At 38.1% G+C, this 24707-nt stretch overlaps 1 protein-coding gene across 1 annotated transcript in view; it reads left to right on the forward strand.

Annotated features, from left to right (window-relative positions):
• The first annotated feature begins 19218 nt into the window (after positions 1-19218).
• The window catches only part of sema3bl (sema domain, immunoglobulin domain (Ig), short basic domain, secreted, (semaphorin) 3bl), a 65451-nt gene continuing 59962 nt past the window's right edge, over positions 19219-24707 (forward strand). Inside the window, exon 1 of the mRNA XM_015014966.1 lies at positions 19219-19585. Within this exon, the coding sequence (XP_014870452.1) occupies positions 19480-19585 (106 nt within the window). The 5' untranslated portion in view covers positions 19219-19479. The remainder of the gene's footprint in view (positions 19586-24707) is intronic.

Raw genomic sequence — 24707 nt, forward strand, 5'->3', positions numbered from 1 at the left:
AATGAGAGCAAGTGGCCGTAAACTATGCAAACTATGTCATTTTTTAGTCCTGTGGCATTTAATTAATCACTCAGGCTTCAGAGAGGGGATTAAATGAGCTTCATTTACAAGAGGAAGATGTTACAGGCCAGGTCGGGTTGTGAGTTATGGTAGATGTAATAAAAAAAGAGCCAGACTTAAAGGTGGGCGGAGGCTGTAAGGGGGATTAAAGAGGTGGTCTGTGCTTCATCAGCAGTGGCAGAATAATAGGAATCATCGCATTATCAGAGAAAACAAATGCATATTTACACAATTAGAAACCTATATAAAAGCTGATTTATGTTTTTTTGTGGCTAAAGCTGCTCATTAAATTGCACAGTCATGTTTAGGAGGTTCAACCGCTGTCGGTAAATATAACACTGGAGCTTATTCTGCTTAAACCACTTATTAGAACACCTTCATTTGTGTTTATGGAACCTCAGAGCCATAAATTAAAGGTTTAAGCTACTCTGTATCAGATCTAGACTTCAAACGGACAGTTACACCAGATGTGTGTCCAGGTTGTTTCTCAGCCGAGTTTTATTGCAGAGTTCAGAGAGCAGTGTGTTAGATAGCGGTTTTTAAAACGGCCGCCTGCATTTTAAACCAGGATTTTCTTGTCAATTCAGGTTTTTCTTAAGATAAAAATCAGCTTGTGGGGAGGTATAGAACCAATTCAACATTGTCATGTATTGTATTTTACAATACAACCATAGAAATGACTTTTTTGTTATTGGTTTAACTTTATTTATGTAAACGAGGACAATTTCTACGTCTAATTGTGGAATATATTATGTGTTTGTGGGGGGAAAAGGGACTGTAAGGTAATACCAAATGAAATAAATAAATAAACAAACAGTAAAATCACCAGCCTGTATTCTGAAGCTGAGAAACATGAAGCAGAGAGGATAAACACAAACGGTCTGTTTCAAGCAGTTTGAATCTTTTGTAGAGAGGTTCAGTGAAGGTGTCAGAATCCTGCTAATGATTAAATCGTCTCATTCAGGTTTGCTGAAACAGAGAGACGTCTAAAAGCTGACAGACTGGAATATGACAGCAGTGATATTGAGATTTTGATGTTTTCTCAGCTGAACAACATCTCTGTATGCAGCCTAAGCAGTATAATAGGGTTGGCAGAAACTGTTGACTTAATTAATCGGCTTTATTAGCTAAACATGAAGCAACTAGAATAACTTACCAAAACTTTGAAGACCTGGGAAAGCTGGGAGCGTACCATCTTGTGATCCTGTAACCCCTGTTATTGACATTTTCTCCACTCTTATGCTTTTATGAGTCATACCTCTTGGGTGACATTGATATTGACATGACTTCAGACCAACTATGCCTACAATTTGTGTGAAATTGTAGGCTTAATATCAGATAATGTAATGCTGTATAACCTGAACATTTTTAATTGTACTTATTTTAAATTGATAAAATCAGCTAAAGTGTGGGAAAACCAAAGTAGTGAATGGCTAGTTTGTAAGCTACGTTTGGGAGAAACTTCAACTCAAAATTGGATCTAAATCTATCAAGTATGATTACAGTTATTAAATCCAAAAAGCTAAAAGAACTGCAGCATGTTTAATAGGTCTCACTGTTTTGTCTATTAATTGCTTGACTTTCTTTGTTTTTCTTTTATTAGTACAGAGTCTCAGAGCGCAGCAAGTCTATGGAGAGATTGTTTTAGGTCAACAGCAGCACTACGTTTAGTTTCTCTTGGAAAGCAGGAGAAAAATCACACTTCATGCATTCCAACTTCATGTTTTGCAGAGTTTAACTTCTAACTTTTCCATGTTTTCTTTCCCTATTAAAATCTTTCTTTTGCCAGACACTGGTATTGGTTTTTGTTACCTCTGCAGTATCAAGTGTGATGTGTCGCTCAGCTCCATTCTCTGCTTCCTGTCTACTCTCTTTTCTTTGAAAACTCGTCTTGCCTTTCCCGCTTACCTCCTGACCTTTGCTTTTTAGGTGTAATGAAGGGTGCAGCGAAGTCAGAGAAGAGAATGACTGAGGGTGTAAAAGACGAGCGACGTGGGGATATGGGAGACTTAATTGATTTAGACATGAATCGTAAATCATGGAAGGCTCAGGTTCTTTTAACAAGAGTGTTTTCTTCTTTTTATAAGCTCACATGCATCCGAACAGACGCTGAGGTACAATAAATCTGAATATGTCAACAGGTCTGTACCGTCTGGACCATGCAGTTGGTGCTGCTAGTTACTGGTGAGCAAAGATCAGAAATAAGAAATCAAAAAATAACAACAATTATTTTAAAAAAGTGAACATCTCAATCAAAATATCAGATTACACCTGGTAGGAGTCACATTGCAATGCACAGAGCCTTGCAGAAGTTTCCATGTCTTTTTAGACATTTCAGTGACTTCGATATATTTTAATAGATGCACCTTTTCACCAGGCTAATGAAAAGCATCCTCACAGCATGATGCTGCCACCACCGTGTTTTATTGTGAAGATCTATTTGGGGTGATCTGTCAATAAATCATTCAGGTTTATTTGTCTAGCACATTTCAGCAGCAAAAGTTCTTTACATAATAATAATAATAATAATAATAATAATAATAATAATAATAATAATAGTAGTAGTAGTAGTATTATGTTACTGTATATGACTAATACTGGCCATGTTGTTGAGTGTGTACCAAATATGACAAAACGTGAAAAGGTTTAGGAGGCATGAATACTTTGTAAAGTGTGTTGAAAGTCCAGGTGACGAAATTGACAGATGTAAACCAGAAAAGGGATTATATGCAGAACACAGAGCAAATGCATCCAAACAGACACCTTCTTTAACATATGTAGCCCAGCATCAGTTTTTATGGAGACTGCTACGTGGACGAGTTTAGGTTTATGAGTTCTTTAAATGTTCACTGTGTGCACAAGGATGTTAAGAAGTGGATAGAGGTCTGCGAGAGTGTGTGTGTGTCTGGTGGATGTCGCATGTGGGAGAGAAATTTACTGAGACAGACTAATGAGCACAGAAAAAAAGGAAAATGTGGAGGATGAAAGAGATGCAGGGATTAACAAAAAAGAGGAGCAGAGACACAGAGAGGAAGGAAACTCTGAAGACACCAGTGACAGTGACTCTGTGATTAAAGGAAAGAGGGGGTGTGTGGGATAAATAGGGGTCACAGAGCCAGCTATTGACAGACATAAAAAAGACACTTTGAACCTTCAAAAAGAAAATGCTACTCTGCCTGATGTACAAAAGAAATAAGGGTTAAAAAAAAACAATTGAGCAAATGAGCAACAAGTGAAAAATAAAAAGGAAAGAGACAAATGAATTGTTGATTTTATACATGTTGGTATGAAATGTTTGACAATGTGGCTCTGGAAACTCAAGGTCTGATTGTAATTGTACAAAAACCTGAAACTATTTTTGTCCTTTTAGTTTAATTCATATTTATTGTAAAGGCATTTGCCAGCACAGACGATAATATGAAATAGTGAAATAAAGAAATAAGGAATAAGATGCAGAAAGACAAATTAAATTTATGAAAGTCTTCAAGTTTTCAACTCTAAAAATAAAACAAAACAAAAAGCAATCGAACCTGTGAGAGAATCTGACAAGAGTGCACTGATGTTAGTGATTAAGATTCAAATCTAAACCAGGTTTCTGTAAATTTTAAATAATAATAATAAAAAATTGTAAGCTAAAAGGTGCAGCACAAGCAAAAACATTCAAGCCAGAAAGTACAGGTCTATAACATTTGGCTTGAAAACTGAAGACGAACAACTGAAAGGCAGGAGCTGAATGAGCTGAGGAAGGTGAACGACTAACACAAACCAGGTGTTACAGGGAAGCAGGGAACAAACTCTGAAAAGGAAACGTCATCATGACCCAAAACATAACGTTCAAATTTACAAAAACCAAAGCAACACAAGACAAGACAAGGAAAAACACAATCCTCAAACTATGACCCACCCAAACTTCCCAGAATGGTCCAATTCCATATAAATCATTTGATTAGATCCCTGCAGAAAATTTCAATCCAGCACACAATGTTTAGTTTATTTTTGATGTTACGGAGCTTAGTCTCTGCAGCTTCGTGGAAGCAGGAGAGCAAAACATCGAACTGCGGCGGAGGTCACTGAAATGGTCACTGAAGAATTAAGCTGCTTGCTTTCATTCTCGTCCCTCTTTGTGACTGAAGCTCCTCTTTGTTCAAAGTCTGCCGTGTTTACTCAGTGATTTGGTTCTGGCTCACGCTCTTACCTGCTGGCTTTCAATCTGAGGGCACTGTACATGTTTTGTACAGTTTCGTTGAACAAATGTGACACATCTTGGCTGCAATGGGGCTGTGAGAGAAAAGCTGGCAGCTGTCAGGAGCCACAAATGAGGAAATGTATAATGTGCAGCGAATGCTTGACGATGTGCTATATTGTGCCATGTCACAGATCAAGAAAGCATGTTTACATTTTTTTTTATTATACCTGATGTTAGCAAAAACGATTACTCTATTGATATAAATGTATGATGCATGCCTGAATTATTGTTCAAGTGAAACCACAGCTCAGAGTGAGTTAATTTCAGGCTGAAAGTTAAATCGTTTAGCAAGCCTGACAAGAAATTATTTTGCAGAAAATCAAATAACGCTTTCCAACGGTTTTTTTGGTTTTTGTGACTGTTTTTGGTTTGCAGCCAGTCTGTACTCGGTTTGCAAAGGTATTCATATCCTTTGAACTTTTGACTCTCCCTCACGTTACAAGGACAAATGTGAAAATATTTCATGCTGTAGATCATCATAATGTAGCACATAACTGTGAAGTGGAAGAAAAAAAACAGCTACATGGTTTCTTTTCTTTGAAAATAATCATTGGAGTGCATTTGCATTCAACCATTTTCTGTCTTTTTTTTTAAATCGATATTTATTCACAGTAAAAGCATTCAGAGTAAGGAAAATCTCATTTTTGCTTAACTCAAAGAAGCAAATTCTTTGGCTTTATTATTTTTACCAAACTGTGATCTGCCAGCTTGAAACCATTGGAACCTGAAATCACCCTCCACTGGGCACGCTCAGTAGCATCTGCTGGTTTGGTCTGTGGCCAGCGAAAGGAGGAGTCGGCTTTTAAGGGAAGAGGAAAGATGTAGCTGCTCGACTGGGCATCAGCGAAGCAGAAAGACTTTTATAAAAGTGCTCGGAAGTGGAAGTGAAAGAAAATGGTGAAGGACGGGGAAGTAAATCATGAAGGTCATTGATAGCTGGTATTAACTTTAGGGATACACAATCAGTGTCTGAGTAGATGACATTAACTCTTGAAGTTTGCCTGAAAAGTCTTTTTTTTTTCTTGTTTTGATACTGTAACTATTAAGTAAGTATTATCTGTAATAAAATGATGGGGTTTAAATGGTTTAAGAATGTCTTATTTGTATGAGAAGACGCTTACCAGTAGATGTTCTTGGATTAATGCAATCCAAGATTGAGTTTATGAATACACAAGATGTTGGAACCAAATATATTTTTAGAAAAATAATACTTTTTTATGTAGTTTTTGCAAACAAGTTGCACAAAGCAAAACTGTTAATGAATTAGATTAGATCAATGTGGAATATTTCAGCCCAGGTTTGATCAATCTATAAACTACAGTTCTTTTTATTCAAAATCTGTTCTGATGCAAAAAAAAAAATAAATACAAGAAAATTATTTGTATCTTCATAAAAACGATTAAGTCTTCATAAGTTTCAAACTCAGACCGTAAGAATTTCTGTTCAGTACAGAATAAGACATTCAGACAAGGAGGGTTCCTTCAAAACGAAGGATAAAACCATTTAGCTTAGCAACAAATCGGAATGTCTAAATATGTGTCTAGCTATAATGCTTACACTTTGATTGCATTAAAATCTGATGATGGTGCAACTGACAGATTTTGTTTTAGAGCTTTTTGGCGTTTCCATGGTAGAGTGGTGGCCAGATCATTTGTGTAAAGCCACATGTTGTGAAAAGAAAGAAATTGCCGACTTTAAGCTGTTGCACCTGGGTGAGTGATGAGAAACATGGCGGGTCGATGGAGCATTCTTCTTTATGTAACAACATAAAGAAGAATGAGATTCTTTTAAGTTGGTAATTCAGCACAGCACACAGTAAGCTATTTTTTTTTTTGTCTTCCCCAGTTAAATGTCAGTGACATTTGGAGCAGCTACAAACAAAACGTGAAAGCTGTAAAATACCCAAGAGGACCCATGTGGGCTTCAAAGCCTTTGGACAGAAAACGAAAAGCAGAATGCTTTACAAAATATGCAATACACAACAAAAAGATGAGAAACAAATGGGTAGGAGCAGATGTCGCTGCTTTATAAGTAATTTGTGCAAAAGAAGGGGAAAAGGTAATTTTGAATTCCATCAGACTATCAAAGCAGTATTTATTGAGGAATCAGTTTCTCTTTTGTTTTTATCTTCAGAGGAGTTTTTTTTTCTGCATAAGCAAAGTTGTGTTCTAATTAAATTAATGAGAACTCAATAGGTCCCAGACGCTTTTTAAATTATTAATCAAAAGTGGGTTCAGTCATTTGTTATAAAAATGTAAGCAATTATTTCTCATGGCTCGGTTTCAACCTAAAGAACCGAGTATTTAAGGGTCACACACAGAAAAAAGCTGGAACTATTTTGGTTTTGAGTATATGTTTTTTTTCTTATATCTCCTTATTTCAAAAAAATCTAATTGGGAAAAACCTAAATAATTCATTTTTTCCTGTTTTCTTGTGCTAGACCTTCTGTTTTAGTTTACATCCTCTTTCTGTCTGTCGGCTCATCCCACTATATTTTACCCCAAAACAATGATGACATTTATTTATTTATTTATTTATTTAATTTTTATTTTTTGCAAAAATTTAGGCTAGCTGCACTGCATGATGGGGGAAATCTAAATGCATCCTCTGATGAGTCGAGCTGTAGTGAATAAAAATTAAATCATAATCTCCCTTCTCTTATATCAGGATGCCAGCAGCTGATTAGGTGTATTCAGCACACAGATGGTGGAGCCCAGGTGGTGCATGTTTTCATCGTCATCGGAGGAGAAATTCGAACACCTGTAAGTGAAAAAGAGACAAATGCAGGCTCTCATACACACACATCCAAACTGTAGAAAAGGGAAGTGACAGATGATCAATTGTAAAAGCTTTCTCTCTCACACGGAGCCCTTTCCTGTGCCCCAGCCGAGCTTCCAGGTAGTGTTTTAAAGACTTAGATCATTTTCAGGCTTATTTTCATAAGACTTAATGGAGATAAATTGAAGGAGGTTTGATGGAAAGAAATGTAATGTCTCATAAATTTTATGGTGACATGTTTTTTTTTTTGTTTTTTTTAGAGGTTTGAAAGGCAGTACACTTTCAGGGTTAAGAGACATTAAACAGAGCCTTTTGAATCCTGCGGTGAGGCCACAGCAGGAGGAAGGTGGCTGTTTTTATCTCCATATGCTGGGCATTACTAGATCATAGATGTGGCAACTTTTCTGTGGCACCAAAGAACGGAAGCTACACTTATAACACCTTACAATGACTTACATTAAGATAACAATTCAACATTAATATTAAAATATTAACATATGCTATAATTATATATATTTTTTGCCTTGTAAGAGTGATTTGTAACTGAACTATGTACTACAACACAAGGGGCCCTGCAGGAATCTTTTACTATTTAGCTAGTGCAGTTTGCAACTTCTGCAGTCCAATTTCTCTCACGCACCAGCGCGTCCATTCGTCATTTGGGCCTTCGTCAATGAAAGGCATCGGCAACCCTACAAATGACGATGACCTATTGAATTCTTTCCCTTTGCTACGGGACTTTTGAAGGAGACGCCTGAGAGAGCATAAGAGGAACCTGCTCTCTGCTCCTCCACAAATATGTTGTGTGAGGATCCCATTCTGTCCCCCCCTGTCCTCAGTCCCTCACCATCAATACCACGTGAAGGTCCCATTGTGTCAGTTCATCAAGATCCTGTTTTGTCATCCCCTGTCCTCAGTCGTCCATGAAGGACATTGTGTGAGATAAAATATGTAAAAACAGAGTAAAATGCTGTACAGTAAAGGCAAGAATTCAACGCAAGTACTCTGGAGATATTAAAAGTAGCATATAAATAGTGTACTCTACTCAAAAGTAATGTGCAGTAAGGTATGTTTATTGAAAATATTTAAAAATCAGAATTGGATTGAAAAAATCAGAATTGTTGAACCCAGAGAACTTCAAGACTGTTTACCGGTGGAGTGTCTTCACCTTGTGCCAAGAACTGCACTTTTTCCCCGCATGACAAACAGAACTTGAACTGTCCCCAGATTTTGACCACAGAAGTCGCAAAACATGAAACATGGCCACCTAAAAATTAAAAAAAATAAAAGGCACAGTTGAAACCTGATATTTATACGCCAAGAAAAAGATACAAACATCTCTCTCTGTCTGTATAGATCGATTAAGGTCTATCCAGGATACAAAAAAAAAACATGTGAAAAGAAATGTGGGAAGCATGGTCTATGTATTCATTTAACCAAAAGTGAAGTGTTTGTTTTAAAGGAAATGTGTGGGTTTTTTTTTTTTTTTTTAATTTGTCAATTAGATTATCAAACTTGGCTAGTGTATAACATTCAAAGCAGTTTTGGAGAGTGTACCCAGTTTAAAGAAAAATCTGATATATAAACATACAGTAAATACTCAAGGGTAGAAGAACCTTGAAGCTTAAAGAAGAAAACAGTGCTAAGTGATCTGAGATTTGTGCAAAAGGCCTTCATCGTGTTATGAAACTGAGCTTAAATAAACTTTTATTCCATGAAATGTTTTCATAAGATTGTAAAAATGCCTTGACCTTAAACTTACCATTTAAATGAATGATCAAACTTGGTCTTTAAAGGTGCAGCAAAGATCATGTAAAATGTCTTAAAAAAATGTAAGAAAAGTTTCATACTAAAGTGAAATGTCATCACAACGCATGTTAAGACCTGAAGTTAGACGTGCATTAGACTTTTACTTTGGGATGATGATGAGTCCCAAACATGTTTTAAACTTCTCTGACTCAGATTTTGTCTCCAGGATTGAATCCTGACTATGATCTCCTGATTATTTTACTCAGGAAGCTAACTTACCAACCAGCAAAGACAGTGGCCACATAAACATACATTCGATCTGTTTTTTTTAATGAATAAGTTAGCTCTTCCAGGTCAGGTAATATGTAACCTGTGTAAATTGGAGAAAATCCTTGATGAGTTCAAGCTTTTTGTGCACATTCTCAAGTGTTTTATCACAATTTCATGCCTGAAAGAAGAACAGGTCAAGTGCATCACTTCACTGTTAAAGTAAACATGACTGATAATAGCCATGTTCACCTCACAAGAACTGTATATTGGAACAACTTGTCTCTGCAAGTTTAGGAAAAGTGTTCCAACGTAATTTTCTGTTTTGGCAAGCTGAACCACTTGGGGTCAGATACCACCTTTATACTGAGTGAATAGTAAAGATGGTGTTTCATTTCAGAGATGCGCGGATCCAAGTGATATGGATCCACACTATCTAGTTCTAATCTTTTATAAGATCTTCTTTGGAAAAACCCTCTGTCAAGCAACATCTCTCAACTTGAACAACTCATCCCAGCATTATCCTCCCTCTTGAGTCTAATCCTCCAGCTGTTGTGGACGAGTGCGTCCTCGCTCCGACCACCCAGGTCACCTCCTAAATTTTAATAGAGCCAAATATTGACAAACCACATATCACTCAGCACCAGTGACGCAGCATGTGCACAATCGCACACCCCCAACACGTGCATTCCTCCTCCTCCTCCTCCTCCTGCTCCTCCACCCTGACACTAATGATGGATGCCGTTAAGGATGGAAGAAATCAGCAGAAAAACATCTGCCACTGTGATCCCGAGGTCACGCAGGTCACAGACCGTGGCCGGTGTGTGTTTGTGTGTGGGTCTGTGTGTTCATGACACAATCACACTGATCAGCCACTTTGGGGTCCTGACCTTGGCGTGCTGTGGGAACCTCACAACAGTCATCACTTTGTCTCGACAGAGTGGACGCACACGACCGGCGTGTTTTTCTTTAATTTGCTGATAATTGTTTAACTCTTTTCTGCTCGAGTAGACGGTAAACAGTGATGAGTGATAAGATTGCAGGGGAACCGCTGGGAGGATACGGCGAGGCTCTTACACAAACTGGACGAGTTCTCAACTCACAGCAGTGATTAGAAGGGATTTTTTAAAATTAGTTTGTATGTATTTTGCATTGATCAAATAGGCTCTGACAAACAACAGGAGCTTTGTTAAAAATTAGAGAGCAGCTACAAGATTTACCACCTTTAAAAATAACACTAAAGGTGCTTAAAATGTGAAAATCCAAGAGCTGAACATAATTATCTTTAACGTTCAAATGTGAAGATAAGGTAAAAGTAAACTTTTCTGTAAGTTACAGTGATACCCCTTTTGTATATCTCTGCTGGAGGATAGATTTACATTGCTGCACACCCAGGAATGCTAGCAACAGTAAACCTTGTCCCAACATACTATTAAGGGCAATTTATGTCGACATTTCTTGTGATAAGGAAGCCACTGGTAGTCCGTCTCCTTGCAGGAATTCAGCTGGAAGCCAAAGAAACGTGCACCATGATGGAAAAGGCTGGGATAAAAAAAAGTGGATGATTTAGACAAAGGAAAAGAAAGTTATGCGAGGAGAGGTTTCTGATTTGAGATTTCGCCACTGTTATCTCTTCTTATCTGCAGCGGGGTCGGTGCTTTCAGATCCTTTATTAAGGCTGGATTTAAAGTTTCAGCTCAGGAGGAAATGTATGTTGACAACAGGACGAAAAAATGCATGTGTTGCTTGACCTTTTCCTGATAAGCCTTTTTATTTACTTTAGTATAATTAAAGCATGAAGCAAAAAAAAATTTAAGGAGTTTGAAAAGAACAAGCTGTCGTATTCTGAATTTTAACTGCTGTACCAATGAAAAGTAAGATAATTGTGGGCATACTGTAACATATCAAATAGTGACATGATGCAATCCTTTTGAAGTGGTATGTTACTGCTAATCTGCATAATTAAAAAGTCAATATCCATCTATGACTGGTATGAATACTTTTTACATAAGTATTACCAGTTTACAAAGTTCATAATAGGTCATGGTTCAATTCATAATGTCTCACTAGTCCATATTTTGATATAATTGTGACAGCAATCTTGTGGAATACTTTGTGTTTGACATGTTTCAAATTTGGGATGATGTGTTCAGGGTGATTTGAAGTTCTAGTTTTCTGCCACGCACATTGTTTTACATGTAGGTCAAAAAGAGAACTTACAAGAACACCTTCTTTCACGTTGTTACATATACTTCAAAGCAAAGTCTTAAAATGCATGACGCACTTTTAAGGTTATTATTTGTAGAAATCTTTTAAAGAGCATGTAAGATTCTCCTTCCACATCACCGTTCTGTGTTACTTTGTGCTCTAACGAGCAGTTTTAACACAATAAATGTCAAAACTGCCTGTTTGAACAAGTAGTGAAAACATGTTTACTTTTACTGACATACACAAAACATTTGAATATTTGTTGACTCAACAAGTACATAATTTTGAAGTAGATGGCAGTAAATAAAATTATATTCCAAATCAAACTCCTCACCTCAAAACACAAAAACGTTCATCATTTCATTTTTCCTAAACCCTAAGTGAGCTCACGGCCATTTTGAGGATAACAAGGAGCTTTAAATGACTTCCTCATGCAGATCCACAGCTAAGGGTTTCCACTTTCTTTCCCCAGAATGGAAGCCCCCATGTGGTCTTTTAAGTATGTCAGCTGTGTTTCATCCTGGTCTGGGAGTGTTTAGCATCCAGTGGTCAGTGGCAGGGTCACAGCTTAATCAGGACAGCAAGGAGTCCACACTGTGCGTAAACGTGGGAGTTCACTGCTAAGGTCAGCCTCTAATCAGTCTAAATTGAGTCTTGGGGCACCTAAAGGTCCTGGCAGGGTGCATGTTGTGTGAGTTTTTCTGTGTGTGTTTTTGTGTGTGGAAAGGCAGGGAGTCCCCAAATGCTGGTCGTCTTTGCACCATACATGTTGAAAGGCCTTTGAGTGAGTAGTTGCAACTTGCATCCACACTTCTATCACAGCCCCTCTCTCTCTTTTATTTTAGCTCCATCAACTCTCTCCTATTGCCTTATTCTTCTTTGATCTTCCAACCACATTTTTCCTTCACTTGTTTCTTTTCTTCTGCTGTCTCTCTCCACTGTTGCCTCCCACATTACCATTCCCTCTTCCATTCGCTCTCTTTGTTCTTGTTCATGTTATTTACTCACTTTCGCCATTGTGCTTACCATTATCGTTTTGTGATCCGTACTCTATCGACTTTGCGGTTGCTTTCATTCACCTAAATTTGTTTCTCTCCTTGTACGTCATTTAGCACCGTGTAGAGTACTTCTGACATTACCACTATAAACGGCAGTGTATTTTATTTGGTATTTACATCACTGACCAACACAGAGCAGCATATAATTAAAGAAATGAAAAGAAAAAAGATAAATGATTGCTTTTTTTAACGAAAATACAAAATCTGAAAAGTGTGAAATGACAGTCTATTTACATGAGAAGATTTTTGTGAAACAAAATTTTCAGCCGCAGGTTGTGATTGCGGCTGAAACAAAGTCTGCCAGCCTTTGACTGGTGACTGAAATTTTTGGAAATTGTTCTTTGCTGTTGTTAACTTGGAAGAAAAACATCTGTGACGATTAGTGTTCAGAGTTCTGCCACAATCCATTAATTGGATTTAGGTCTCGACTTTTGGTTTAATCGTTGTAACACGTGAATCATTTTTTGATCCTAAGAAAGAGAAGCATCGCTGCAGCATGATGCTTTCTCAATAATGTGACGTCACATGAAGGGAGTGTACAGAGTTACTTGCAGTGATTCTGAATTGTGGATTACAACAGATCCTTGTTGACTGATGCTTTTTTTGTTTGTTTGTTTGTTTGTTTTGGTTATGGGTAAAAGTAAAGTTTACAATTTACAAATCCTACTAAATAAAACCTGTCTGGAAAATATTGCAAAATGTAAGAGCTAGCTAGAATTTCAAGTCTTTTTTTTTTTTTTTTATCTGAAAATAATGAAAAATATCAAACATGTGGCATTATATGAAAGTGGAGGAGACACACAATCCATTGTGGCTACACACTATGATGCAGTTCAATTGCTGGTCCCACAGCTGTGAGGATCTTTCAGTACGACAGCTCTGTTGTGGTTTCCAGAAATCTGGCCTTCATGGATGACTGGTAAGAAGAAAGCAATTGCTGAAAGAAAAGCCATAGAAAAGTCACATTGAGGACACAGCAGGCATGTGAAGAAGCTGCTCTAAAATTGAGGGGGGTTTTTTTATGTCTACTTGCAAAATGCCTTGCCTAGATGTCGATGGGTGGTTCTACTCAAAGTGTGATTAAGTCTAATGTTTTAGAAAGGTCCAGTGAAAGTCCAGAACTAAATCTAAATGAGACAGTAACTGTCCGATGTTACTAGGGAAGGTTTAAGATGACAAGATGTGGAAAGAGGATGATGCTGCAGCGTTTTTTTTGTGTGTTTTTTTTATCACTTATTGTGTGGACAAACTTATTCACATGTGATTTAAATCACATTCCTTATTTAATGAAAACACAGCAATTGTGAAATTGAGTTTTTTCTACATTAGTGGAATATTTGCAGAGCTTTACACACATTTGTAATGGAAACACAGTTCATGAGCCAAGACTTGAACATTGAGGGGGGGGAAAAAGCACTCAATGTAAAAGTACTATTTTACAAAACACAAGTGGTTCAAAAATGTTGTTCTCAAAATTTTGAGGATTACATCCCCCTACACACCACATCCATGGGCATAAGAAAAAAAAAAAAAAAAGGTCAGTAACTTTTAGATTCTCACTAAGAGCAGAGCAGCTATCCCAGTTGGACTGCCTCAACTAACAGGAACAATCTGGCACTGAATGGAAACCCTGATGGTTTTCCTACAGTGGCTTGATTAGAGGATGGTTTACAGGTGGCAGAGCAGCCCAGCAGGAATATCCTCGCCTTTGGTACATGTCAGCAGCAAGGAGAGGGAGGGAGGAAACGAGACAGCAGAGAAGAAAAAGAAAAGCACACAGCCACTGCAGACTCAAGACATGACTGCAAAATTGGTCTTGTGCCATTTATTTTCTTTACTTATTTCCTTGTGCATTAAAATAATAATAATAAAAAACGCAATCTGCACCTTTATGTCTGTGGTAAAGAATGCGTTTTAATATTTCAGTGCCAAAATAACTAACTGAAACCGCAAGTTCAATAAAAAAAATGTTGTGTTACCGCTGGAGAATTTGTTTTTCCTTCGGCAATTTGTGTCCAGCAGCTTTCGGACATGGCTGAAATTTGTTGCAGCAGAGAAAGAATGTTGCTGGTATAATCATGCTAACTGGCTGGAACATTTGTGTGCGGTTCATTTACGGTTGTGCGTGTGGGGGTCTAATGGGCCTCGGCATATCAGATTGTAACCTTTCTGGGTGTATCCCGGCTCTTGCCAAATGCCAGCCTGGGACAGCTTCCAGCTCCCCTGGCTCACTGCACTGATTCATCCATTGATGTGTGTTTTTGTTCTTTGTCAAAGTTTCCTTGATAAAATCAAATAATACCCTTTTTTTTTAAATAGGTTGGCACGGTCTCATGGCGCTGCAGAATGAGGCGAGCTGTTGCTTTACTTCTCTCTTTCTGAGAAGAATCACAGCAAACAAGGTCAATATTTTCAAGACATCAGCAAATCGCCTTTTTTTTAAACTTGATTTAGCAATTTTTAGATTAATCCACTTTAACCACAGTGAATCTTTGTTGACATTTAACTAACTTTCCATACACTGAATAAGCTGTAGAAGTCAGTAAAACCTTGTTGCTAATATATAACATATGAAGCTGCACAGACTGTTAAAGAGGAAGCAGTATTAACTGGGTGATGATAATTAAAACACAAGTACTGTGACCAGTAAAAAGAAATTTTACAATTTCTGTTTCATGATAACTAATCATGACTACTTATTTGACTAATTGGATTAGGAGTCTTTAGAAAAACTCTTATATCTTGATTTTTAGGCACAGGTTTTTAAAATTATTTCTTAATTTACATAATTCAAATTAAACAAAACCTTTCAAGATGAAAATATTTTTTGCTTCTTTTCATTTAGCGTCACATAAAAGCCAATGTTTCCATTATCTGTGTGCGGTCACTTTTCTCTCATCAGGTAGAGAGAAGTCGGGCGATACAATCTTTCCCACTCCCCAGCTCTTGTTTCCTAGCTGGATATTTCTGCAGTACATTTAAACAGTTGTTCCTTCGACCACTGTTTTGTTTCTTCTTCAGTGGGCAAAAATAACACATTCATAATATATCTTGTTTTTATTTTGTGTTTATTTACTTGGGACCATTTACAGAAAACGTTGAAATCTGACTTACTCCCTCCTACAGTCCAAAAACCGGACTGCTTGGTTAACTGGTCTCTCTAATTGCCCTTAGGTATTAGTGTGTGTGTTGTGTGTGTGTGTGTGTGCGTATGCGTGTGCGCATTGTTATTTGACCCTTGTGTCTCTGTGCTGCCCTGTAATGGACCGGCCACCTGTCCAGGGTGTATCCCGCCTTTCTCATCTTCTGACAAAGCCTTCCCTGAATCGCTTCGTTCTGCTTTGTCTGCAGGAAAACTCTATTACTGTACACGGCTTTCTTCCTGTCTGTCCTAAGAATGTTTAAACATTTATGAATCCTGAGGCACTTGCACAAACAAACCAGCTGTCTTGGTGCGTTGTGGCTCAAATTTGTTCTCCATTCATTATTTCTGCCCTACCTCCCACATTGTGAATTCATGAACCTCTACGCTGCCATTCCCAATCACCACTCCAGATGTTTCAGCTGGATCTTTCAGAATGACACCGCGTCAAAACGCTGTAAAGAGTTTCACGTTTCATGACTACTGACAGCTTAGAGAGCATAATTTAATTCTGGAAGAATTTAGAGAGGTGCAAAGAAAGTCCTTCAGGCACTCGGTGCATTTCCTAAAAAGTCTGGCGCACCTTTCAGTATGAATTACGTCGTTCAAGGCCTTGGAAGCCGAGCCTGAGACACAAGACGATCCTTTGTGGGATTTTTAAGAGAAAGCACCACGCAGGTTTGAAAACCACATGAGTGCCGTCAGTGATTAGAAATGACACAGAGGAAGTCAGATACGGGGTTAGGAAAGTAAAGAGCAAGTCAGAGCAAAGTAAATTCACTTTGCTTAATTATCCTGGCTGCTCATGTTCCTCCAGCTAGCTTGGTTGTGGTTGGAGAGGCAACCATCATCTTAGGTCGTTTAAAGTCAGCAGTTCCTTTGTTAAATGCAGGGAACACTTCACTGTGATGGCACGAACGCTGCTGCTTTTACAATCAATTATTCAGCTCTTGAACACTTGCCCCATTTGTGGCCTCTTCTGCTGGGTTCCCACGTCTGTTTGTCCCACAGACAAGTTTTGTGCGGTCAGAAGCTTCTGAGAAACGAGAGAAAGGGCATCAGCCAAAAAGTACCTCGGTAAATGCTTCTAGTAGATGGTGTCTGGCAAAGGTATTCATACACTTTCACTCTTTTAACAAGACTTCAGTTTATTTTTACTAGAGCTTAATTGAAGAGCTGACACAAAGTGGTGCACAATTCTCAAGTAGGAGAAAAAAATCATATCTGGTTTTCAACAAAGCTTGTTTTTAGCATCCTCTGAACTTTTCACATAGCATTATAAAATCCATCATGACAAAAAACGTAAAGCGACATGACGCTACTGCAGATCTGCTAAATTATGGCCTTGAAACAAAACCGTTAGTGCTGAAGATGTCTTTCTCAACATGTAGATATGAAACCAGCTGAGAAAGCAGTAAAAAAATAAGTGTTTATAGAAAATCTTTATCCAATCAGAGGAACTTTGTCGAGAGGAAAGGGCATGCATTTCATTCTCTAGACACATACCTGAAACGACTTAAAGCTGCTATTGCAGTGAAATGTGTTTCTTTTATAAAGACACATGATGTCTACTTCTTCTAAACATTTTTTTTCGCAATATCAGAGGTGAAAAGTATGAACTTCCATCACTTGATACCTCTTCGATCTTGCATATGGGTTTATTATTCCAAGACAGTGGCTTTCCTCTCAGTTGTGTCTCGTTTTGCTCTGTATCAGCTATATCGCTTCATGGGCCGAAACCAGAGAAGACAGAACAGATCGTGTTTAAGAGTTTCTGGCAACCTAAAACCAAAGAATTTCAAATGGAAAAAAAAAAATCCTTCAAACATGTCTTTCCACAAAAGATGCAAAAAAAAAAAAAAAAAGATGAAATTGGCAGGAAACAACATCTTTTATCCATCAACAAGCACGGTGTTTAGATGAAATACAATCTTATCTTCAAGGAGAAAAAGATCACTTCAGTGGGTAAAGCACTACTACCCACTATCAAGTAGACTTGTGGTCTCTTTTGACCGGAGGAAGCTATTTTCTTCAGTGATACATAAATATTTACATCAAGAGGTTTTGGAAGGTCTCCTTTAAGAAGACATCCGATATCTTGTTGCCCTGCTGGATGCTGCCTCGAAACTACAACTTACTTTTCTGTGGCTCTAGAGGTCCGCTATTTCATGGCAAGTTCTCAAAAATGATAACAGCTCACATCAGCAACCAACAACTCAGAAAAGCGCAGAGCACTTTGTTACTCGAAGCCCCCAGGGTTCCCAGCAAATCGTTACACCCGTCTCGTTTCCCACCCTTGGCCTTTCGGCCCGTATAAACCACGTATGGGAGTTTCTTTCCTGCTGCAAACAAGTGCTCCCAGAAGAAGCAGGGCCACAGCAGCATTGATACCTTGAATGGCTCGGTCTCATTCTGCCGTGACCCCTGTGTGCACTTATAGACTTGCATGTGAATGGGATGCGTGTATGAGAGGGGGGGAGTGTTTAAAAGGTATGGCACAACTTAATTAAACCCCTGGGATGGTGACAATGGCTAGGAAGGGGTCAAAGAAGGTCACTTGCGCAGAGGTTTTGGAGGAGAGAGAAATGTCGAGATGGATGTTTTTTTGTCTTTTTTGTTCAAGCACAGCTCATGAATTTCATGAATTTATGGGTTTATTACCCGAGCTAAGCCAGAAGGTAGGACTTCCCTCGTTCACATAATATGAGCCCCGTTCGCTTCACATCACTCTAGTTCACTTCATCTGGACCCTTCATGTCCCAGCCTTCACCATCATGCAACAATTGACAAGTTGTGATTTTTTGCTGTAAACTCAATGGCATTTAATTTTGTCTCCACACTGAAAAGTAAAGTAAAAGTCTAGAAGTTTCATATGAACATCCAATGACTATAATTGTGTATTTCTATTTTTATTCTATTCTACCAAAAAAAGCCCCCTTTTATGTTCATTGGCAGATCTATTAAGAACATGTAATAACAATATCCAACCAATAATTTGAGTGCATTTCAGGAGTCTAGATTTTTATATAAAAGTGTAAAATAACTGGAAAAGAAACAAACAAGGCTGGACGATGACCCAAGGTTACCAGACAAGGCAAGGTGATAGAAAGAAAATGAAATTAATATTACCTCTAAAGCTCTTTGTTAGAACATGGCTGCAAATTTTTAAGGTAATTAAGGTAATTAATGCTACAACAAAAGCTCTACATTCATTTATCAGATAGCATCAGATGGCTAATTAATTTGCTATGAGCAGACAAATGTCTTCCTTGAAACTAGTAAAAAAAATGTCAAAGTGAAACCAAAATTTGCAGTTGGCATCAATGAGAGGGGAAGCTATTAAATCAGTAAACTGTGGAGGGGTTAAGCACAACCCACATGTGGAGTCCTAGGTCCTCAACGCGGCCGTCGCAGGTTCGATTCCCGGCCTGGTGACCCTTGATGCATATCTTCCCCTTCTCTCATTATCCTCTTTCATGTCAATTCACTATCAGATAGAGCCAAAAAATAAAACATACTTTTTTTTAAAATCAGTGAAATATGTTTTTCTAAATAATTTTTTCAAAGTGAGTCACCTTTCGCCTATTTAGTATGAACTAATACCCCAGGGCGGAACTGCGCTGTGTGTTAAAGGATGAGCGAGAGTTCAACACACGCTCCCTCTCCCTCTCTCTCTTCCTCTCTCTTTCTACTGAAAAGGCGTGGAAGAGGCTGCCGATGGGCTGCTGTGGGAACTGAGCTGCGGAAGCATTCAGAGCAGAGTCAGTGAATCTGCTCGGCAGATCTGGCGAGCGGCAGTCACTCCACACAGAGGACAGCGTGCGTCTGTGGTTGGACGCTCCGGGAATTAACGCACCCTCTAGATCAAACACCTTGATGAGAAGAAGGGTCAAGCTGAAATTCCCCTCGGACTTTTGACGTTTAGTCTAAGAAAATCTCAGTGAGAAGGAGAGGCGCATCTGTTAGCAATAATGGGATTTACACCTTTCGTCTTCAACAAAGTTGTGGTTGCGCTCCTTGTCACCAGCATCTGCGCGACCAAAATAAACGTGCCGCGCCTGAGACTCTCCTATAAAGGTAAAGCTTTTCCATTCTTACAGAGACGCTCTTTATCGTGGCTTGTTTGCGCACTTTCCTGCAGGTGACACTAATTGGTAGAACTGTCCATCAGACAAGGAATATTTTTCTGTAAATGTCCTGCTCTTGTTTTCGTTTTTTTTTTTTATTTCTTTCTTTCTTTTTCTACTCTCCTTGTGGTGGTTCAAGCTGGAAGCGTTTAATCCGGGTCGCTCATTTGGCTACTGTTTCGGAGGTTTACGTGCGTTAGGAGGAGCACATGCTCTGCAGCGCAGGTAGAGGAGGGTCTTTTGGCGGAGCTTCACCTCTCTGCGGTGAGAGCCACCGGGGTGCGACCATCTTATTAAAGGAGTTTATTAGGAACGGCAACCGCGTCGGAATTCGGAAGCAAGTAACTTTACTGACATTTAAAGTGCTCTGAGAGGAGAAGCACTGACCGTAATGCTCACAGTTCATTCACGGGCAAAACTGACTGTTATAATTTCAGCAGTAAAACTGCTCTGGCTAGATTTTATTTGGTATTTATGAGAAGAAAGTATGTTTGCGCAACAGCGAATAAACGCGTGCATGCATTTGTTAAAGGTGAAGCGATTTTAAAAGTGTACTTTATCAACTAAATAAACTAAAAAGAAGAAGCTTGGAAATGTTGCTGAATAAGTACATTTTTTAAAATATATTCTAACAAGGGCGGTATATAGGAGGATGGGGGCCTTTGGCTGCAGCCAGTTTTGGTGTCCTATCCACTTTCTTGTACACATGCAGACCGCTATAGACTCATAACAAAAGATCAACATTGAGGTTTTTATCCATCAAACTAAAGTTTGTTTGTATTCACTTTCCTTGAAACTTACTTATAAACAAACGGTTATTTCTAGAAGCATATTATTTATGATTTCCATTGACCTTAATGTGGTGATTTTACATAGTCACTGCAACAATGCAAACATACACCAGGACAGGTGAAGCTTATGTTTAATGTCAGCTGGTACATCTGATGTTCTTGGGGATTAAAGTTGGGTCAATGGATGTCTTGAAATACAGGCATATTGACCATATAGTACCAATATCTATTTCATATTGGTTATCTTTATAATAAGTAAACACATTTTAATACCTTAATACCTTTTATGAAAGCCTATAAAATGCCATCTTGCTTTAATGCAGAAAATTGCTCAGTCTGGACTTTTCCTAGATGATTTCAAGCCATTGTTCGACCCATATAATATAAGCCTTATTCTTAATGTCTTGGCTATAGATGCAGTCTGTTTTTGGACAGTTTACATTGTTTCCTTCCCTCTAATCTGACACAGTTGTTGTTCATGACTCATTCATAGATAATGAGCCAGTTTAAGAGTGCGTAAGTACTGTTGACTGTTGTTGCCAAGTCTGGTTCATTGTTTCATCCAGTTTCACCCGAAGCAGTTCTGCAATTATCATTGGCCCAAGATATCTCGCAGGATTTCCTCCTGTTCAATTTTCAGTAGAAAAGCCACCATCTGAGCTTATTGGTCTTCCCACACTGCAAATAAACACAGCTCTGTGGGTTGGCAAGGAATGAATAGAAGAATTAAGAATAGGAAGGTAACTTGGATTTTTGCGAATAAAACAACAATTGCTCATTTAAAAGTTACAATAGTGTCTTGGTAAATTCTATCTGCTTTGGCCTTTGCAAAATCCTGGACTCAGTATTTGTATAAATTGACATCAGAGGAAATCTTTGATATGGAAATACAATTGAGTTTGAAAAAATATGTTGATATCCTCAAAGGCTAAGTTGGAGAATGGGTGAGTATGAGCTTTTGTTCATGACCTTTGTTGGTATTAAGTCTATCAGTGCTTATTTGTTATGGTTCATTCAACATGTTTGTAGTTGTTTTATACGTTTTCAGTGTACTGAAGAACTGGTCTGAAGTTCTGTAGACTGAAGTTAAAAGATGTAACAGTGTAAAATAAACCATTTTTAACACTGTATAATGCATAACTGCACTAATAACTCTTGACATTCAGACTGTAACAATCACTGGAAATAGATACCAATCATTTCTGTTTATGCAATTCATAAACATGACATTTTCATCACCAAATCAAAGTAATTTCCACTGCTTGGGCTTTCACTGCTGCTCGCTTGTTAAACGATCTAACCTCATCGCGCCTACTTTTTGTGGTGTGGTTACTGACTGGCGCCACCAGCTGTTTATCTTGGGGCACTTAACATCCAGCTTCCAGTGGTTACCCCACCCGGACAAGCTACGACTGACCGAAATCAGACATATGAAAAATAGTTGCATTTTTAAAAAATGAAATGTGATTTTTTTTATTTTTAATTCCAACTAAAGATTGCCTACTCAGGACTGAAATATGGACAACATTTTTATTAATAGAAGCTCTAGTGAGATTTTTTATCTTAAGCAACCAGGTCCAGTTAATGCACAATAAGTTCAAACCTCTTTGCCAGCACTTTGAGGCACTGCGTTCACAAACACAAATCCCCTTCACACTAACATGGCTTTTTAATGAATTAAACGACTTCATGTGTAACTTCTAACATCCTTACATGTGAAAGAGACACTTGGCCCTTAAGGAGTGTGGGAAGAGCTCTTGCGTTGAAGATTCTCATTAGTGACCACACAGCTCTTTGCTTCCTGTCTCATTGACCTTTACTTTGACCTCTCACTTTGCCCTCCCATGCATTATTCCCTCTAGCGATAGCTCTCTTCTTCTTTTGTAGCCTTTATGCATAAATCTCCTCCTGTCTTCCAGTATTCCTCGTCTGTTTTATGAATGCCTTTTTCTTGTTTTCAAACCTTTGTTTTGCATATGTTTGACTGTGTGTTCAACCCGTTGCCTCGCACTCAGTTTTAAGCACTCGGGGTGTTTGGGCTGCCAGGAGGATGTGGAAGTAATTTAGTGGAAGGAAAAGGTATCATTATCTCATTTCAATCAATTAGTGGGTTGAAGTTGAAACAGGAAGACGAGTGTTTTCCCCACTTAACCGTATGAGTGCGTGTGCTTTGTGTCTCTCCTTTGTTGTGATTAACTACACTTCTGACACCTTCAGTTTTAGTAAAGCTGACTTTTCTGATTTAAAAAAATGTTAGTTTGCAGGTCTGTTTACATTACATTTTTTTCTGTCTTCCCATAAAGATGGTAAATATCTTTTAACACACAATTTCAATATAAATACATAGATTTTATATCTCATGCACCTAACCGGGCCTCTCTATGCATTTCATGAGATATTTGATCATCTTATTGTAATAATGCATCTTTCAGTTTCACTTCTATTTTTTTCCTCTTTTTGTTCATTCAAACAGTGTCTGTGTCTACTTTTTTTTAGCTCACACACGGTCTTAAACACACACATTCTGTCCAATACAATATTCACTTTGTCTCACTGAAGGCGGGTGGGGGGGTGGAGGAAAGGGGGCGTACTTGAAAACTCAAAGACTCACATCAGTGTCCTGTTTTAATCCAACTGCGCTGGTTTTCTAAAGGAAGGGGTCTGTTTGTTTTTGCACCCTTTGAATTAATGAGTGTGCTTTCTCAGTCGGCCTTGCTCGAACGCCGTTACCGCTGGGCGTGAGTTGTCCGGCAGCGGGGCTGGGAAAGCCGTCACCAGGAGTCAGACGGAGACTCCAGACCTGCTGGAATGCAGGGCGTCTCTTGTCCCGTCATCTTCCAGCTCTTTTTTTGTCCGTTCGCCATCCGTCTTCATCCATCTCTTTTACGCCGTGAATAATGTAACAACTCATTCTCTGCAATCACTCATTGCAGTGTCTGTCTGACTGCAATTCTCAAGTTCAGTTGACTTGTGCTTCCAAACCTCTTACATACGATCTCAGACTTGATATCAAAGAACTAAAAAAAAAAGAAGGATAGTGAGAAAAAGCTGGGAGAGTCGACAGCCAAACCCAGGGGCCAACTGGCTTGGTTCAGTCGTTTTTTTTTTTTTGTTTTGTTTTTTTGACATCTCAGCTGTAAGAAATTTTGGGAGGAAAGACTCTACGTCCACTTGAACTTTACCTGATTGCTTGAAATAAAACATTAGGGGGCCCGAATCATGATCAAGAGTATAAAAACCTAAATTAGACAATAAATGAGTAAAAATCTAAATACATAAAAAGAAAACAGAATTATAAAGAAACCTGCTGTGTGGTATAGTTATTGTTTTAAAGCCCAGTGCCCTACTTTGAAAAATAAGTGGTAACACTTTATTTGAAGGGGGTGAATAAGACTGACATCACACCGTCATAAACATGACATAACACCTGTCATGAACATGAATAAGCCTTCATGAATATTTATGACTGTTGTCATAAAGCGTCATTCGGTAAATTATGACACTTTTAATACAAAGTTGACATTATTCAAAATGTTTTTGTTATGACAACTTGACATTAACCAAGAAATCATTTTTAAACATTACTGTAATGATGATGCAATTCCTGCTTTTCACAGCAGGTGGCAAACCAAACATCAGGCCAGTATTAGGCAAACAGAAAGTTACCTTAATAAATAATGATCAGGTTGAGCATCTGAGCGATAGTAAAGGCAAAATGAGAGCTTGTTTAAAGGTTGGCAGGCATTGAAAGCATGCACAGTAAATATATATATATATATATATATATATATATATATATATATATATTTGCATTTGTGTTATCTCCAGTTAAAAATTTAAATATTATTTGTATCAAATTAAATGAAACTAGAAATGTTATACTGCATGCTAAATTTACAATGTCACTTTAGAGTAATGCTACGAGTCTGTTGTGGAATAGTCCTCGAAATCAGAAAGGCAAGAAAACATGCCTTGAAAGTAAAATAAATCTGTTTTGATTTCCGTACACCAGGAAACTGACAGAGACTAGGACACACCTACAGCTTTGAATTAAGTTTATTTTACACATTTTCCCAGACATTCTGTAATTTCTTGTGCAAATTAGCCCAAATTGCTAATTTGGTGTTGCAAACACACACTGTGTACCTTTAACATGGTACATCACAACAAACCCACTGTTTGAACAGATTCAAAGGGTTGACCAGAAAGATACAAAATATGTGCTTATTTTTGTAAGTTACACAAAAGTAAGAGTGATTTATATACTCAGTAAGTACAACA

The sequence above is a fragment of the Poecilia latipinna genome, unplaced genomic scaffold, assembly GCF_001443285.1.
Source record: "Poecilia latipinna isolate Pla-1442-1.1 unplaced genomic scaffold, P_latipinna-1.0 Scaffold1868, whole genome shotgun sequence".
Lineage (NCBI taxonomy): Eukaryota > Metazoa > Chordata > Actinopteri > Cyprinodontiformes > Poeciliidae > Poecilia > Poecilia latipinna.